This window comes from Trichogramma pretiosum, unplaced genomic scaffold, assembly GCF_000599845.2.
Source record: "Trichogramma pretiosum strain Unisexual culture from Peru unplaced genomic scaffold, Tpre_2.0 scaffold72, whole genome shotgun sequence".
Classification (NCBI taxonomy): domain Eukaryota; kingdom Metazoa; phylum Arthropoda; class Insecta; order Hymenoptera; family Trichogrammatidae; genus Trichogramma; species Trichogramma pretiosum.
In genome coordinates this window covers 603,120-621,050 of record NW_019640833.1, presented here as the reverse complement: position 1 = coordinate 621,050, position 17,931 = coordinate 603,120, and the positions used below count along the sequence as shown (strand labels likewise).

The window sequence follows — 17,931 nt, the reverse complement described above, 5'->3', positions numbered from 1 at the left end:
TATTTCATTTTTGAATAGGATTTTTTGTCCCCTTTCCATTGCCTTTTTCAAAACTTTAAAATTTTGATCATTCTGTGAGATACAGCTTTTTCCGTGAACCATTTTCGTATACTTTGCGTGTTAAATTTTTTCTTCTTTTGCGTTTTCGGGCGTTTTACGTTTTTACAAAGTGCAGTTCACTTGTCGTAACATTCAGAGCGTACCGATTAAGTTACAGCACCAGGATCGCGCACACTTCTTCAGAACATCAATAAAGCACCAAAGAATAGCACACGAAGGTCGCAGAGATTTCGCATGTGACAAATGCGACAAGAAATTTGGATACAAATCACATTTGCTTGTGCACCAAAAGACAATTCACCAGGGTCGAAGAGATTTTGCTTGTGACAAATGCGCGAAAAAATTTGGACAAAGTAGTACTTTACGATACAAGTGCCATAAGTAACACTTTTTGGCAAGAGTATCGGTACAACATTTTATAGCATTGTGCTAAGTTCACATTTATGCCCCCTTTTTCGAGTCATGAGTTTTATGGAAAATATGAAGACTTTAGATAACTCTCGAAATATTGTACATTATGGTTAGATAAGTTCCATTGTAGATCATTTTTTTTTATAATATCTGTATTATAATCATGTTTTTTATCACTAATGATATGTAATGAGGCGCGATCGCGTCGATTGCAGACTGCAGCAGCGGCGCGAGCTTGCAGCGCCATGAGGTTCTTCGACGAGCACCGACTCTTCGCCGAGTCGGAGACACTCGACGAGCCTTGGCTCCGAGACGAGAGCTTCGTCGGCGAGGCCATGTCGAGAGGATTTTTTCGGGAATGGGCCTTCGATGCTTTCTGCCAGTTGCCTCGATGCGACTGCCTCTGGAGTGCTCCGAGATGATTACCGATCGGCTGATGAACCAAGATTTGTATCGTATTTGCTTGGCGGCGGTGGGCCAAAGCTAGACAAGTATTTTCGTGCTACTTTTTATAGCCGAAACTATTTAATCTTGTGTATACTTTTTTCATGTCGTTCAAGTAAATAAATTATAAATTAAAAACAGGATTTTTCATTCTTTAAGTCACAAAAGTAGCTATAAAGTAAAACACTATCAAAATTTCAACTGTTCCTACGTCTTTGCATGTTCCTGGGACCTCCACAAACAAGTCCCGATGGTTTTTGAAGAATTGCTCATATACGTATACGCGCGAGCAGATGAAAAAGAGAGAAAGAGAGAAAGGCGGAGCTGTATACAAATTGCGTACGTACACGAGTGTGCGTACGATGAGATAAAAAAAAAGTCAAGAAGAGAGGATGTGTCGAGGGGAATAGACTCATAAAACAGGTGAAGGCAATAATGAGCTTTGGCTCAAGCGAAGTAGGGGCCACGTATCTAGACTCATGTATACGTACATTTATCGGAGCATACGCGGGAGCGGCTTAGGGGCTCACTATACATATAGATGTTTCATGCTCTCCTGGATTAATCGTATATATATATATACGTATCGGAGAGCGCTCCTCCCACCCAGCTGGAGGATCCCGCGCGGCACATGTACATACAAGTCGAGTACCTACCTACCTATACGACGACGAGTGTGTATGTCCTATATACAGCGGTACATGCCTACCTGTGCCTACCCACCAGGAATCTCTTCCTCTTCTCTCTTTTCTGCTTCTACTACTTCTTTCTGTCTTTCTTCTCTCTCTCTCTCTCTCTCTCTCTTTCTCTTGCGCGGCGGTATGGCACTCACTTGTACTCACTTCTCGGGCCGGACTCGAGACTGCGGAACGCACACCCTGACCCACAAGTCGCCGATCAGTTGGACTACGAAGGCGCGCGAAGCACTAGTTGCTCCTGATAATCGCGAGCTTGCGTATCCCTCTATTCAAAGTGCACGTTACGTTCGGCCCGGCTCTCGTCTTTTTCTGTTATTCGTGCTTATAAGAATTCATCGAGCCTCGCGCGACCAGTGCAATTGTTTTTTTTTCACATTTGTAGCGACGAGTGAGTGAGACAAAAAAAAATCCAAGAGATCGGGGAATACGATTTTTGGGAAAATTTGCACAAACGGATAGACGGAAGATGCGGCAGCGAGGAGCGCTTGAACTGGCGCTGACGCTGCTGTTTTCCCTGACGCTCGGGGTGACTTTTTTATCGAGCTCCGTTGCCTCTCAAGATGACGATTCTCTCGCCGGAAGCTTCTTGTCCGGTAAGTCGACTCATTTGTCCCCGTATCAGCTTGGATATCAAGGGGTATGTTTGTCAGAAAAGCTGCGGTGTATCTTGCTTGTATACACGATAGAGCTGATTTTTCGGCGCCCGCTAAAACTACTTTACGATCTCGTTTATTATAATTTAAAAAACTCAAAATTCCCTCGCCTTAACAAAAAGCGCTGCTTATAAGAAAAATTTCACGTAAAGTGCTCTCACGCTTTCACGCTCTTCTGTTCAAAATTGAATAGGAAGATTTTTCGAGATTGACTCGGTACGTATAAGTCCTTAAAGTACCGAATTATCAGATTTTTTGTTAAATCAGCTACTAATATAATTTTAGTCGATGAAAGCTGGAGAATTGGAAATTTTCATTTGAAATTAGCTTTCTACGGATAAGCCCAAAGAGTACCAAGATCTCCGACTTGTATAAATACATCGATATCTTTACGAATGATCGATGCACCGAATTATTTGGTATTTTTGACATCAAAATCATGAGATCGCGTGTATAAGCGCGTGCGTTAAAATAGCGATACCGCGAGCGCAAAATGTGGCACGTGTGCGCCTTTTTTTGTCGCGCGCGCGCGCAATCGGCTCGCGTCCTAGACCTCAGCCGGAAAACGAGTCGGTACACTTTTGATCGGTACGCGGTGTTTCATACGGACAAAAAAAATACTTTTCCAAGAGAAAATTGCGAGAAAATGAATTTCAAATATTTTCGCTGCGTTGCGATTGTGCGCGCAACGACGAGTCGTAAAATGATATTACAAATCATACTGCTTATGCTCGATGTAAAGAAGTTCATTAACTTTGTCTATGAGAAGGATCAAAGTTCACTGTCATCGGCGAATAAGCCGTTGAAACGTTGTTATCCAAAAGGTGAATTCATCGAAGTCACGATTAGGGACGATAAAACACGGCAATAGAAAAATAAGAAAATTACACGGCACAATTGTACGACTCTCGCCCTCGCCTCTTTTCTCTCTCGACTACAAGTACGCGTATAGCTGTCTGTAGGAACGAGCTTTTACGAGTTGTCCGCAAGTAGCGTATAGATATATATACGCATAGTCGTTGGCGCGCACAGTACACACACGCACGAGCGTCGTTGTTGCTGCACTTTCGTTGGAAGCTAACAGTGCATTTGGCGCACGAGTACGCATGCAGGTACCGCTATATATGACGAGCCAGCTCGCGAAAGAGAAATTTTTTCTTTTTCAATTATAGTCGAAGCCGAGGCCCACGCGCAGCCGACTAGTGCAATTTCGCGCACCCAACGCCGTTTCTTCGTCATGTACACGATCTTTTTGTTTCATATTGCTACGAGAGCACGATCGTACAAGCCAAAAAGTATTTGGTCGTTTATGCCTTCAGTTGTGGTATCGAGAAAAGTGTTTGTAATACATCTCTAGTCGGGACGATCGCTTCCGCGCTAATGTAAGAAGGTACACAAACGTAGACACGCACATACGTACACAGGCACATACGTACACAGGTATATAGGCGTTGTCGCAGCTACGTCGTGTCGAGCGCGTGCAGCGCGCGCGAGAAATAGAAATTGCGACACAGTTATACATGCGTGCGTTATACTACTAGTAGCTGCACAGAGCTCTGCCAAGAGTAGGCCCCCGGGCAGTGGCCTACTTGATTTTTGCTGAAACAAGGCCGCCGCCGCCGCTGCTTCGTAGCTAGAATACATACATCGCTTATAGGTGGTATATAGGTATAGAAAGATATAGCCACCGACGCCGCGCTGCCGTCAAAGGCGAATCGGATGCCGATTACCGATGCACCATATACCGGTCAACGGTACTCCCATATCGCGGGCACACATACGTATGTATGCGAGCGAACGTCGCGGCTGCGCGAAGGATCCGTCCGTACTCGAGCTACGCGAGCCACGTTCGCGAATCGAAATTTGTCGCTCCGCATTGAATTTTTTCTCTCTTCCTCCTGCAGTCGGCGCGATCGCTTCCGATTTTACGGATTTCCAGCACGGCTCGCGGTTATCGATCGTATGCCTCGCGTTTGTTTTGTTCGGTGTAATATTTTCATCGGCTGGGATTTCACTTTTACACGCAAAAGCTAACGGCAACCCGATTCGCGGCAGAATGATCGGTCATTCGTCGTTGAGCGACTCTCGACTTGTGTGCCTGTCCAACGGTATCGAGAGGAACTCGTGTTATACAGCGAGCCGATTACGCAAATGACGCAACGATAATTCCTTTGACCCGTAGCAGTACTCGTGCGTCAGGATCTTGAACTCCGACGATCGCGGCGTTCGCCACGGCAAAGTGAGCGCAAATAAGAACAAAATAAAAACAGAAAAAAGTCGGGTGCATCCTCGGCGTTATCGAGTCTCGTTCGTTTATTCGTAATCCTAAAACCAGTTTACCGAATGCCAAGCGTATATAGCATTGCTCGTGGGGTATCGTCGTCGTCGCGCGTACATAATTTTCAAAGAATTTCACGCTCGCGGAGCTGCTCGGGAGAGCTGCCGATCATCGCATGATCTATAAATGTCAATCACGCGAGTGCAATTATGTACGCTCGGCGTACATATTTATCCGCGTGCTTATCCTCCTTGAAAAGAGCATTTCGATCAAGTGCCGAGTGCCGTGCGCAGGATGAGCATCGTGCAAGGTATGTAAGTACCTACCTCGTGCACGTACTCCGCAGTCCATTTTTAGCCACTCCGCAGCATCGTGACATAACGTACATTAATTTCGCGGGTATTTCACAAAAGAATCTCGTATACTTTCATTCAAACGGTATACACGTGCATCGCGTATATACATACGCGTTATAGTTACAATTAAGATTTTGCTCCAAAAGATTCGTATACGTACGATTCAGCGAACTGTCGAGAGGCCGGGATGAGATACGAATCTCTCCGCGGCGAGTCGAGCCTGGATATACATACATATATTATATATTATGTATTGTATAACATGTTAAAGTCGGTGATGGTCGTTGGGTGTACGTATATAAGTGTTATTCTGCGAGTGAGAGAGGCTCGCGCGAGGCGAGAAGCGGTGGCGGCATCAACAACCGTTATCCCTATACGCGCGGTGAGCTCTCCGAGCCTCGGGCCGTTATACCTTTCCGCGATGTGCTGCTCCGCGTGTATATAGCAGCGCGCGCGCGGCCGGACACCAGTGAAAACATCATTACCAGCTCGCCGAGCGTCTCGCATATATATAGCATCTATATAATGCAGCCAACATCCAATCGAATGTTTGTGTATATATACGTATGCTTTTTTGCTGCGGAATTTACGCTACCAACTTTCATTCGCTACGTCATTGCAGCGAGACGACGACGACGACGACGACGACGACGCGGGGCTGGACACGCGACGTACATACACACAAACCCAGACACACAGCACACATATATCGTCGATTCTTTGGGCCTCTCCTTCCGTCCCGCGTGAGGCCTTTTTTGCGGCTGCTGCTACGCTATGCGCGAGCTTCCAAGCCAATGACTTTGACCGATTTGTCTGTCCCTGAACTCGTTTCGTTTCTTTCTTTTTCTTTTCCTTCCACCGCGCGCATACTCGCACGCGTGTGCACTGCGACGCGAGCAGCCGGTGCGCATCGAATAATTAAGCCCGGAAGACGTACGAATTTTTCGCCCCACATTAAGACACGGCTGTATAAGATCGCGATCCATGCGAATCAAAGATCGTAACGATCATACAGCGCTATTTGCCGAACTCGAGTCAAATTCTTGTTCGCGATATTGTGATAGAAAACACGAAACCGTGTATATACCACTTGACAGCCGAACGAGTCATTGACTCGCAGCCGATTTCAGGCGCGATATATGAAGTATCGACGGGCAAAAAGAAGCCGATAATTATTTCACACACATCCGATATACCGGTTTTGACGTAACATACTTACATATCGGTAAATCGTGAGTATATTCTCGAATTTTATAATCCACTTAGAGCTATGTAATAACAATTATTCAATTGGTATTTGGCGAACGAGTTTAAACTTGAACTTTGGATGGACAGCTATAGACGCCGAGATCTGTACACTATACGCAAACATCGATGTGAATTACGCATGCAAGAATGTCTCGCGGACTCACGGTGTTATATTATAGCAGCACTCGTAGCGCCGACCTTCTCTCATTAACCACATAATACAGTTATGGGAGTGGTGTATAATATATATTCAGTGTGATGTGTTTATTTTACGCGCTATATGTGCCGAGAGTACACATACATACACACATCACGGCGATCGCGATAAAATCATATGTTTATGATCTGCATACGTTGATCGCGCCGTCCACGTGTTTATACGTGACGTTCAATATCAAATACATAATAATCCGCATTCTTTAATTGATCGTCGTTAGGATTAAAACGGGACCAAATCGCATCCGAGGCACGTCCAAATGTACGTAATCCACATCAACTTGACTCGATTTTTCATGGATTTATCGAATTACGCAATTCGGAGCTTTTATTGACGCTTCGAGTGACAATGAACGATCGATGTATCAATATTATATGAGAATTAGATTACTCTAACAATGTAATTATGGTCCATTTCAACGAACGATTGTGGTTTTTTCATTCTTCAGGTCTGCTGGACTCGATCACGAGCACCGAGGACAGCGACAAGTGCCCGGGCATGTGCGTTCACGCCCTGGCCACGCTGCTCTGCTACGAGGTCCTCGAGGACGTGCCCTGTCCCCAGTCGAGCATGCGATGCTGCGTCGACTCGCCGATAAACGGCACGGGCAGCAACTCCAACGAGGTCGCCGACTACGAGCAGGAGAGCAGCTCCAGGCCCAGCAGCGGTTGGTCCGAGCAGCAGTCGTCCAAGCAGCCCGGCCACACGACCACGAGTAGCCTGGCTCCGAGCGTCGTCACTCCTGTGCCCGTTCAACAGCAGAGGCCGGCGGCCCCCGTCACATGGGCATCGTCGACGACGACGACGACGACGACTTCGACGACTACCTCGACTACTCAGAGGCCCGCAGTCGCATCCGCCAATCCGAGCAAGACCAGCGGGGACGACAAGAACAACGACGCAGCCTCCGATAAAACGCCCAGTAAGTTTTATATCGACATATCAAAAGCCGAGTCACGAGGTCTTTAATGCGACTCTCTTTTCGATGTGTTGTTGCCTCCTCGCGCGTTGCCCAGTCAAGACCTGTCCTGGTTACTGCATGGCCGAGCGCATCGCGCACTACTGCGACGCCGTCCTGTCGATCGACTCGCTCTGCAATGCGGATCAGCGCTGCTGCGTCGAGCGCGACGTCTTCGGCGACTCGCCGCCGGCCGAGCTGCTGGTCATCGATCGCACCAAGTCCAATTTGACGCGGGTCGAGGAGAAGACCGGCCAGACGTCCGTGGCCGCTTCGAGCTCGACCTCCCAAACGCCGAGGCCGAGCCCGAGGCCCAAGCCAACAGCCTCCGGTTGGGATTTTTTTTATCATTCAATTATTTTATTCAGATGCATGATTCTTTGAAGAAATTTTCATAAAATTTTTACTATTAATCTGAGCAGATTAATGCTCTAGTTAGTTGCCGATCGTGTTGATTAAGTTGTGCTACAGACATCCCTCGCTATTCGCGGGGGTCATGTCGCCCAAAAGCACCGCAAATAGCAAAACCGCGAATAGTGAGATCTTACTCTCGTGGAAATCATCAGTTACGTTGCAAAAACTTGAATACAGTTTCAAAAATGCATTATGCACAATAAAGTACAATCAGATTCTAATTGAAAACTTGTAAAAAGTATAATGAGACTGTTTCACTCTTCTTACGTTAATATAAGTCTTGATTCATAAAATTCAATATGATAATCAATATAATAATCCGTTGTATCAAAGTCGAATCAAAATTTTATGAGAAAATGTCATAAAAAATAATTTTATGTAGAAGAGTATTGAAAAATTGATTCTCCCTATCGCAGTTACCTCCTCCTGGTTCAGTCAGTCGAGTAATTCTGGCGGCTCGGGCTCGACCAAGATACAGGCGAGCGGCCCTCCAGCGCCCGCTACCACCGGTGCTGCCGTAACGACGACGACGACCACGTCGACGAGCGCGACACCAAGGCCGAGACCAGCCGGTCCCAGCACCACCGAGGCACCACCGAAGCCCTGCAAGGGCGAGTGCGTCAGCGCGTTCTTCGCCCTGATTTGCGAGAACGTCGATACCGACGCGGATTGCGGCGACTCGGCCTACTGCTGCATCAGAGATCCTCCCACGAGACAGGTCAGTTGGAACAGTGCGAGCGATAATAAAGATGTAAAATATACCTAATCTCGTAAACTTGCGCTCTTGAATTTAAATAGGAAACCACCACGTCAACGACCACGAGACCAACGACGAAAGCGGCACCGGCAAAGTTACCGCCCTGCAACGGCTTCTGCCTCATGAACATCATGTTGGCCTTCTGCGAGCGGCCCAAGGTACCGATCTACCGGACGTCGACCTGCTCGCAAAGCCAGTTCTGCTGCGACAATAGCAAGGTTCCTGTAACGGTAAATTAACCATTCGTTATATTTGTCACTCGAACAATATGTTTCACGTTGCAAAATCGATTCTAATAATTTCGCTCGATATAGACGAGGCGGCCAAAGCCAAAACCGACGACGCAGAAACCGGTAACGACGACGGTGGCGGGGCCACCGGACAATCGACCCGACTGTCGCGGATCCTGCATCATCTCCTACCTGTCCTTCACGTGCTTCAACAACGCCGAGGTGACGCCGCTGTTCAAGTGCAAAAATCCCAAGTACAGCTGCTGCGCCGCCAAATCGGTCATCCGCGAGTTCCAAGGCATTCACGGGGACAACAGCAGCGGCACGACGGGCTCCCAAGGCATTTCCACCGGCTACGGCAACGTCGGTATCGATAATTCTCTCAGCAACAGGAACGACTCGGTCTATCCACACATGACCACGTCTTATTCGCCCTACAACACTGCCCAGATGCTACCTACTTCGCTTCACTGTGAGTATCGATTTCCGTGCGAGGCTTTTGATCGACGTCGGATTGCACAAACTCGCATTCGATGTGGCACACATCGAGATCGGGCAGAAATTCAGTAATTTTCCTCGATAAGAAAGGATAAAATATTTGCGCGAAGCAATGAAATCGTACACCTTGAACAAATACAAACTTTCCGTGATTCTGATTAAAACAGTTCAAAATGCATCGATAATATATTTTGTTTGAACTAAATTCAATTATTTTGCATAGAGTAACATACCGTCGAGTAATTAACAGCATATAATTATTTGATTCAATTATCCACGCGTAAATAAACAGCAGTAGGTATTAAATTACACAGAGTCGAGCAATCACCTAAGAAAATGAATGCATCGATTTTTGTCCACACAGACGAAACAACGACTTTGTCAACGACGTCGACAACGAAATCCTCATCGTCGTACGGCAAATACGTGTGCGGCGTCAAGGGCACGTCGCAGGCACCGATGCAGGCGCGCAGCAGTGCGGTCGAGATGTATCGTCGAGGGGCCCGAGTCGTCGGTGGCGAGGACGCCGACGCCAACGAGTGGTGCTGGCAGGTCGCCCTCATCAATTCGCTCAATCAGTACCTGTGCGGCGGTGCGCTCATCGGCACTCAGTGGGTCCTCACGGCGGCTCACTGCGTCACCAAGTCAGTTTCTATTACCGATCGCCTATACCAATCAAAATTCGTCGCATCTTTACTAACGAAGGGTTTTTTTGTTTTTGTTTCGCAGCATCGTACGATCGGGCGACGCGATTTACGTGAGGGTGGGCGACGTCGATCTCACCAGGAAGTACGGCAGTCCCGGAGCGCAGACGCTGCGAGTCGCCACCACCTACATACATCACAATCACAACAGCCAGACCCTGGACAACGACATCGCCCTGCTCAAACTGCACGGCCAGGCGGCCCTCAAGGACGGCGTCTGCCTCGTCTGTCTGCCCGCCCGAGGCGTCAGTCACACGGCCGGCAAGAGGTGCACCGTCACCGGCTACGGTTACATGGGAGAAGGTCCGTATACAAACACGCAATCATAACTCAAGCTCGTATACATTGTATCTCACTGTCGACCATATAATCCTCCTACTTTATATTATATTAACTGCTTTGTGTGTGTTTTGCTGCGAACGGCCGGTACGCGTAATACGTGTGTTTGTATATTGCGCGATGTGCTGCTGCACGCGCAGGCTTGTAATAGCTTTTTTTCGGCACGGCTGCTTTGTGTAAAACGGTACTTTTAAAAGCCGGTTTTATATTCTTCGTATAGCCTACCTACCGTCGTCGCGTAACGAATTAACGCGAGTCGAAAATGAAGAAGAAAAAAAGCACCGGCAAAGACACACTCTTCGTGCGCGCACACACACACACACATAGCAATAATATTCCAGTCTCAGCTATTCGCTGGCGCGTAGCTTGCATTCCGTAGGCTCACCATTTGCCAACAATTCATATATATACATGCATGAATTTACGAGTTTGCTCGAGAGCTCGTAATAAAATAAAACGCTTGTTATTTTGCACGCACACACACAGCTGGACCGATTCCGTTACGGGTGCGCGAGGCTGAGATTCCGATAGTCAGCGACGCGGAATGCATTAGAAAAGTCAACGCGGTAACAGAGAAGATCTTCATTCTGCCAGCCAGCAGTTTTTGCGCCGGTGGCGAGCGGGGCAACGACGCCTGTCAGGTATTATGCCACTTTACTTTTCCACTTGGCTATACTTCGATTCTAATTCGATTTTCAACGAATGGAAAATAACGTACCGCGGGTGCATTTTTTTTCACAGGGCGACGGCGGTGGACCGCTGGTATGCCAGGACGATGGCTTCTACGAACTCGCCGGTTTGGTGTCTTGGGGCTTCGGCTGCGGACGCGTCGATGTGCCAGGAGTTTACGTCAAAGTGTCGGCCTTCATAGGATGGATCAATCAAATCATCAGCGTCAACAATCTGTAGCCTGAATGAATTTTACAAATTATAATTTGAAAATGCGACTCAATGTTTGAATGAGTACGAAATATCATACCACGTAATCAATCGTATCGCTTCGTGCTGTGATATTATTTCGAAACGTTATTCGGTAGCTGATGCATAACTCTCTTTCAAAATTACCCAAAATTGTCAAAAGGTAAACTTTGGTCAAGTAAAAATAAACGTAAAGTCGCATGTAAAAGTATTCATAAAAATAAATTAATATTATATAATTTGCAAGTACACTGAGAGTGCTTGCAAAATAGAAGCAGACGAATTGATCAGAAATTGTATAAATCGTTACACTATAAGATATAGGAGTTTATCGTGAAATGTTTTATTGCGATAAGAAAATTCGCTATAACATAGAGTGCGAGCGCATCCATACTGAAAAATCGGATGATATAATTAATCATGAGTGGGTGTACTAGACATATGATACTTATAAATTTTATTTTTTCAAGATGCTCTCATTCTGAGAGTAAAACGAAAGTCAAGATGAAAGGCGATCGTATAGCTTTTGTAAATATGAAATGATGCCGAAGAATGCCGAATCCGCGTTGTTCTTTCGTAAATAAGCACTGATTAATATAAAAAGAGAAATTCTACGTAATAATACTTATATTTATGTAAATTGTGCAGATGCATGATTTCGATTGATTGTAGTTTGTGCTTTGTAAATTAACGCATGATAACTTTTTTTTCTTCAGATTAGAACTTATTTTTATTTTATAAATAAATGTTCATAATAACAATACAATCAACTGAAATGCTTTTCTATATCTATAGAAAAAGTTAATTATTATATATAATAATCGGTATTCACTCTTTCAATTAGTTTAAAATTATGTAAGATTTTACTTTTAGAGTGTATTATTTCTAAGTCTGTCGAATGATCATACTTGTACAAAAATACTAATTTCATATTACAACTATTTGTATTTTATATTGATATTTATAAGTATGAAATAAAATAAAAAAACAAAATTAATATAAAATTGGTCTTTTCTTTATCGAAAATTTTTTTGAGCAGTGACGATATAAAATAATGAGATTCCAACCGGTATCAGAATTTTACAATACCAAACAAAAACAAGTTTATTGCATACCCCGAGTTTAACATAAAACTTTCTCGGGTCTATTGCAGAATTTATAAGAGATATAAAATCGGAAAAATCGCACTACAAATGGTTTGAGAGGACATAATGACAATTTGAATCAAGCAAGCCGTTGACTTAGTATATAATTATATACACTTATAAAAATGAAAAAAATTAGACTATTTAATAACATACAGCTGTTTTTGATAAATACATCATTTTGGCCCGTTGAAATGAAAAAGAGCTCAATCAAAATTGTTTGATGTCAACAACACTTTTTACATTTTTGAAAACTTATTCAAGTGAAAAAACGTTGACAAAAAAGGTAACGATGCGTCAAAATATATTTTATTGAGTACATACGTATAAAATAAGTATGTTTTTTCAATTGCCGAGAAGTTCTACAAACTGACTCGCAACATATCTGCCTCGAAACAATGTCATGCGTGCTGATAAAAACATCTACAATCTACTTAACTAATTAGATTCTTTGACAAACAAAATCATTTAAATTTAAATATTACAATTTTCAATCGTATGCCGGATGCCATCATACCTGTAATTAAGATTTACAAATTTCTAATTATAAGATCCAAGAACCCTTCTATTCAAGCTTCTAGTCTTAGATAATCGCTTAGGCTTCTTATCAGGTTTCACAAATTCATCATCTCCGTTCTCTTTATTGTCTCGAACCTTGTTGAAAAAAAAAACAATATAAAATAAGCATAAATTTTCTCAATGTAAAATATAAGTTTTTAACTTACTTTTCCTACTCCGGACTCAGACATAGTTGTTGAATCAAGTTGCGCTTTAGCGGCGAGAGAGAGATCTGAAGTTGAAGCAGATTTTATAAGACTACAATTATTACTACTATACATTACGGGAATTCTTAATTTTGATGCACTACGAGGTGTAGATGTTGTTACATGATTTATTTTGGTTGGCATTGGAGACGTCGTAGATATTACACTATTTCTGCCATTTAAAGCCGGAGACGACATTTCTATAATGGTATTATCATCCTACAAAAACGCCAAGTCAATTTATAAGAATTTTAAATAAAAATTATCGATATTCATAGGGTGTGTACTAACTTCAGTGTCTGAATATTCGTGGGGTTTAGTGATTTCGCGGAATCTCTTGATAATCCTATCATGTGGTGAAGTCGCAACCAACGATCGTGGGAAATGAAAGTCTCGCCGAGCTGGAGTCGTACCTATTAAAAAAATTATTCAATTAAATTCTTTATTTCTTATAATAATAAACTTTAGTTCTTACCTGTTGGGACATCATGATGAAGGTCTTCTGAAATAAACTTGTCAATGGTTCCATAAGTTTCATGTAACCCTGAAGATAATTTGTTTTGCCAGTCAGATGATGTGGAAACTTCGTCATCAACTTTAGAATTCATCGCACCTAAATTATTGAGTGTCACCGTACGCTGTTCTTCCATGAATCGCGTATGTTTTTCACTTGCATTTGAAATCATTTGATGATAATCCTAATTAAAAAGGACACATTAATAGATCAACAATTATTTTAGTAATAAAAAAAAGCAAAATTGAATAATTGCCTGCGCTGTTGATAGTATTGCTTCTTTTTCTTGATCAAATTTAAGTTGCAAATCTTTAGCGCATGACTCAGTGGTATCTTTGAAAGATGACAAAGCTTGACGAGATGCATTGATGTCTCCTTCTAATTGATTTATTACTCCAATACTTTGAACTATTGAACTCTCAGCCAAATTCCAGTTCTATTGAAAAAAAAGTTTAGTTATCTAAATAACGTTTAAAGAATATCACAAAAAAAAAAAAATAATCAAAGTGATAAGTACATATTCTAAAGCAGTTGAAACTTCTTTTCTGATTTGGTTGGCCTGATTTTCAATTTGATTCTCAATTGCCTTCTCTTTGCTCAAGTTGTTAGAATATTTTTCATTATTGATTTCAATAATTTTATCACTTTGAGCTTGAATTTCTTGAAATTTGTTTATTACAGTGGAATGATTATACTTATTGTCTCCAGATAATGTTTCATACTTTTTCCAGGTATTATCAAATTGTAATTTTAAATCCGTAAACATCTAGGTTTAAAAATTATTAATTTTGATATGGATAAATCTGTAAAGGCAAGTTGTTATTATTCAAAAAATAAGCACTTACTTTTGCAAAAGCTTGTTCATTATTAACTACTCGATTTTGACTTTCAACTGCAACTTGTACGGTTTTTTTTAAATCCTGAATCTCTTTGGTCAAATTATCTCGATCTTCTAATAAATCCCTGCAATAGTCATCCATTGATTTCTTAACAGTATTAGAAAGGTTCATCAGTTTTAGTGCTGTTTCATTATGCAAAGCCCTCAAATTTTCAGTAACTTTATTCTCGACAAGTTCTCGAATTTTCGGTGATATTTTATTTACGATATTTTGAAGTGCCCAACGTTCCTGTTGTGTCACATCAGTAGTTTTTTCAACTTGCGTAAGTATCCAAGAATGATATTCGTCATGCTGTACGCAAAAAAAATGTTTTTTAATAAATTGTTTTAAAAATAATTATTCATTCAATTTATCAATTTATATAAAATAATACTTACTAAACTATGTGTACTCGTAACCAGGTTATTAGAAATGACTTTTTCTTGTTGAACAAGATCATTCCCAATGTGATTAAGAGTAACATTAATTACATTGTTTTGATGATTGGCTACAGATTCTATTTGGGTTTTAAGAGAAGAACAAAAACTAGATAGTTCTTCACCATAACTGTTTAAATCTTTTTGCATGCTTTCAAAACGGTTCATCATTTTATGCTTAAACTGTTGACCTAAATTTTCATTTTCTTCTTCTACTCGTCTGGAATATAAATGAAAATGACATAAAATTCAAGTCAACATATCAATTTGTCGAATAATTAATTACATACTTTTTCCGATCAATTTTCTCATGTAGTTTTACTGTGTCAGTAGTCGCCGTTTCAGCAACATTTAATAATGTTTTAGCTTGATTTAAAAGCTCCTGTTCCGTTGAAACATGTTTTTCTACTAAATGTTTATGCAAATCTCTGTCATAAGTAGTTTCATGCAATTCCGTTTTAGTTGTGATTAAATCATTTTTTGTAGATATTAATTTTTCTTTTGTTTTAACCAAAGTATGAGTTGTAGTTTCAAATTCCACTTTCATATCTTCAAAAATTTTCTACAAATATTAAGAAATCATGTATATATGTAATTTAAAGTCAAAACAACAATAAATTCAATTTAAATATATTATTACCTCTTTATCTCGCATTGTTTCTTCTAGAGCTTTTATATGATTGATCTTTTCTTCAATTTCTTTACCCTGAGCTTCAATTGTTGATTGCATTTCATTATAATTTTCTTGAGCTAAATATACACCATTACGTTCACGTGTTGCTAGCAAATCGCGTCGTAATCTTTCAATTTCTTCAGTATATTCTTTTAATAAAGCTTTCTTTGAAAGCTTTTGATTGATTTCAGGTCGATTTGTAATGTTTTTGGCTCTATGGGCATAATCCAAAGTAGAAAGGGTTTCTTCTATATTGATACTTGCAGGAGATATTGTAGCTATGATAGAAGTTTTTGTTCTACCACCAAGTGACTCTTGAAGCAGTCTTGTCAATTTGGATTCTCTATATGGTACATGAGGGGCCCTCTCAACCAAGGCAGTGATAACTCTTCCGAGAGTTAAAAGTGACTGATTAATATTGCCAGCTTCTCTAGCTCTTCTATCAACTGCGCCAGATCTTCCAACATTTTCACTGCCAGCTAAATCTACTAAGTTAAGTTTTCCTGTTTTGAGTAATTCTTCTCCATCTACTGTATTTTCTTTAATGTGAACAGTTATAGAAAATACTGTATGAGAACGACTGAAAAAGTAGAGACAAATATAATCATTTCTTATAAATTTAATAAAATACTCTCAAGTCAAAATTACCTTGAGTGAGCATTCATTAAAGTGGCAGCAGTTTGGCGTTTCTCAGATCCTTTTTCCAAAATTTTGTACACTTCAGATTTATTGTGTACTGTAACTTCTTCTAAGCCATGAATAATTATTGCACCTTTTCTTGATGCATCTTCAAAAATTCTAGAAGTAAAATTATTCTTTTTATAAATAATACAGGAATTGAAAGAAACTATAAGAAAAAAAAGTATTTTTTTTAAATTTACCTGATTTTTGAAGCATCATCATTTGGGGATAAAAGATCAAACAGCTCTTCATTGTATAGTTCTAAGAAACTCACTCTAACAGAATATTCCTGGGCTTCTAACATCCTCAATTCATCAAACAAATGACTCAATGCCCTTGGAATTATACCAGCTGCAGAATCCTAAAATAGCAATTCAATTAAAAATACTGATAATTTATGAATATTTTTATTTTATAATGATTCTCACTGTTTGCCAATGTAATGAGGGGTCATTACAAGCTCCTTCCATTGTAAAAGTTTTTCCAGTGCCCGTTTGTCCATATGCAAAAACAGTACAATTGTAACCAGCCAAAACTTCATCAAGAAGCGGACTAACAACAGCATTGTAAACATCAATCTAAAATAATCAAATTAATGTTTAGAAATTAAAATATTTCATGAGCTTATGATTTATTATAATTAAATTTCACCTGTTTAGACAATGGTCCAAATGTTTTATCAAATGTAAATTTTTTTGTTAGCTTATCTTGTGGCCTTTCTTTAACAATGATTTCTTTGTTAGATGGCACATCAACCACCACTGGAGACTTGCTTGTTTTTTCCGCATTGTTCAGAGGTCTTAAAGAATTCAATTTTCATTAATTAAATATTGATCGTAAATGACATCAGACACTGCTAAAAAATTCATGTAAAATCGTTTAAACATCGAATTCTTTTGATAACAACGGTATTCCATTCAAATTTAAAAGTGACAAACAAATATTCTCGTGATGTAATAAGTTTCATCAAAGTAATTTAGTCCTACATTCAAAACGTGAGCAGTATGACGCATACAGAGCTCCCAGATACCATCCTATACAAACACATACACACACCAACTTGTTCTATGGAACAAGACAATTACGAAATATATTTTAACCGTCTTTCACGATTTTCTACGTACCTTACTCGAGCGAAGACTTGGATATGCTGATTTTTCTCTTTTTTATTGCGCGTATCATTCATCTTGTAAAGTTTGGAAGTTTGTATATTGTGGGCACTTGATTAAATCAGGTCCTGACCGCTTTTCGCAGCCACACAAGGGGTTATCGTATTATCGCGAGCACTTCGATGTTGATACGTATTTCAGAAACTATTGCACTTCTACGTCTAAATATTTTCACTTTCTTTTTTATTCGCCAACGACGAGCCGCGAAAAATGTACACACGCCGACGAGAGAGCAAAGCAGCAACAGCCGTTGGCCGGCAGCCGTTTAAGTTTCAAATGCAAAGTTTGAAGTTTTTTCCACTAGAGGGACGGAAATGTTTTTACGGTCACTGATTTCATTCCGTTGTCGGCTTGCCGACTATAGGATTTGCAGAAATGATTATGAATTTGCACACAATAAAGCACAGAGACGTAAACAATGAGATCGATTCAAGTCGAACAATTTATTATCAATTTACTTTCGTTTGGAATAAAAGATGTTCAAAAA

General features: G+C 41.1%; 2 protein-coding genes across 3 annotated transcripts; one reads left to right on the top strand and one right to left on the bottom strand.

Moving 5' to 3' along the window:
- The first annotated feature begins 6,819 nt into the window (after positions 1–6,819).
- On the top strand, positions 6,820–11,586 carry LOC106655962 (serine proteinase stubble-like). Its single transcript, XM_014376572.2, has 9 exons — positions 6,820–7,287; positions 7,382–7,600; positions 8,232–8,455; positions 8,536–8,724; positions 8,809–9,196; positions 9,587–9,866; positions 9,952–10,229; positions 10,752–10,906; positions 11,007–11,586. The coding sequence occupies exons 1-9, from the start codon at positions 6,864–6,866 to the stop codon at positions 11,172–11,174; spliced, it is 2,325 nt and encodes a 774-aa protein (XP_014232058.1). The 5' UTR covers positions 6,820–6,863; the 3' UTR covers positions 11,175–11,586.
- Positions 11,587–12,176: 590 nt separating this feature from the next.
- On the bottom strand, positions 12,177–17,718 carry LOC106656278 (kinesin-like protein Klp61F). 2 transcript variants are annotated; one of them, XM_014377147.2, is made up of 16 exons: positions 17,400–17,718; positions 16,927–17,074; positions 16,704–16,853; positions 16,476–16,636; positions 16,243–16,392; positions 15,562–16,174; positions 15,212–15,483; positions 14,883–15,141; positions 14,452–14,796; positions 14,124–14,372; positions 13,863–14,042; positions 13,568–13,790; positions 13,384–13,505; positions 13,216–13,311; positions 13,054–13,118; positions 12,892–12,982 (listed from the first exon to the last, which is right to left on the bottom strand). In XM_014377147.2, the coding sequence occupies exons 1-15, from the start codon at positions 17,459–17,461 to the stop codon at positions 13,059–13,061; spliced, it is 3,090 nt and encodes a 1,029-aa protein (XP_014232633.1). In that variant the 5' UTR covers positions 17,462–17,718; the 3' UTR covers positions 12,892–12,982; positions 13,054–13,058. The 2 variants fall into 2 exon arrangements, with proteins under 2 accessions (XP_014232632.1, XP_014232633.1); XM_014377146.2 differs by having other exon boundaries at positions 12,177–12,982; positions 13,054–13,311; positions 17,400–17,717.
- Between the last annotated feature and the right edge of the window lie 213 nt (positions 17,719–17,931).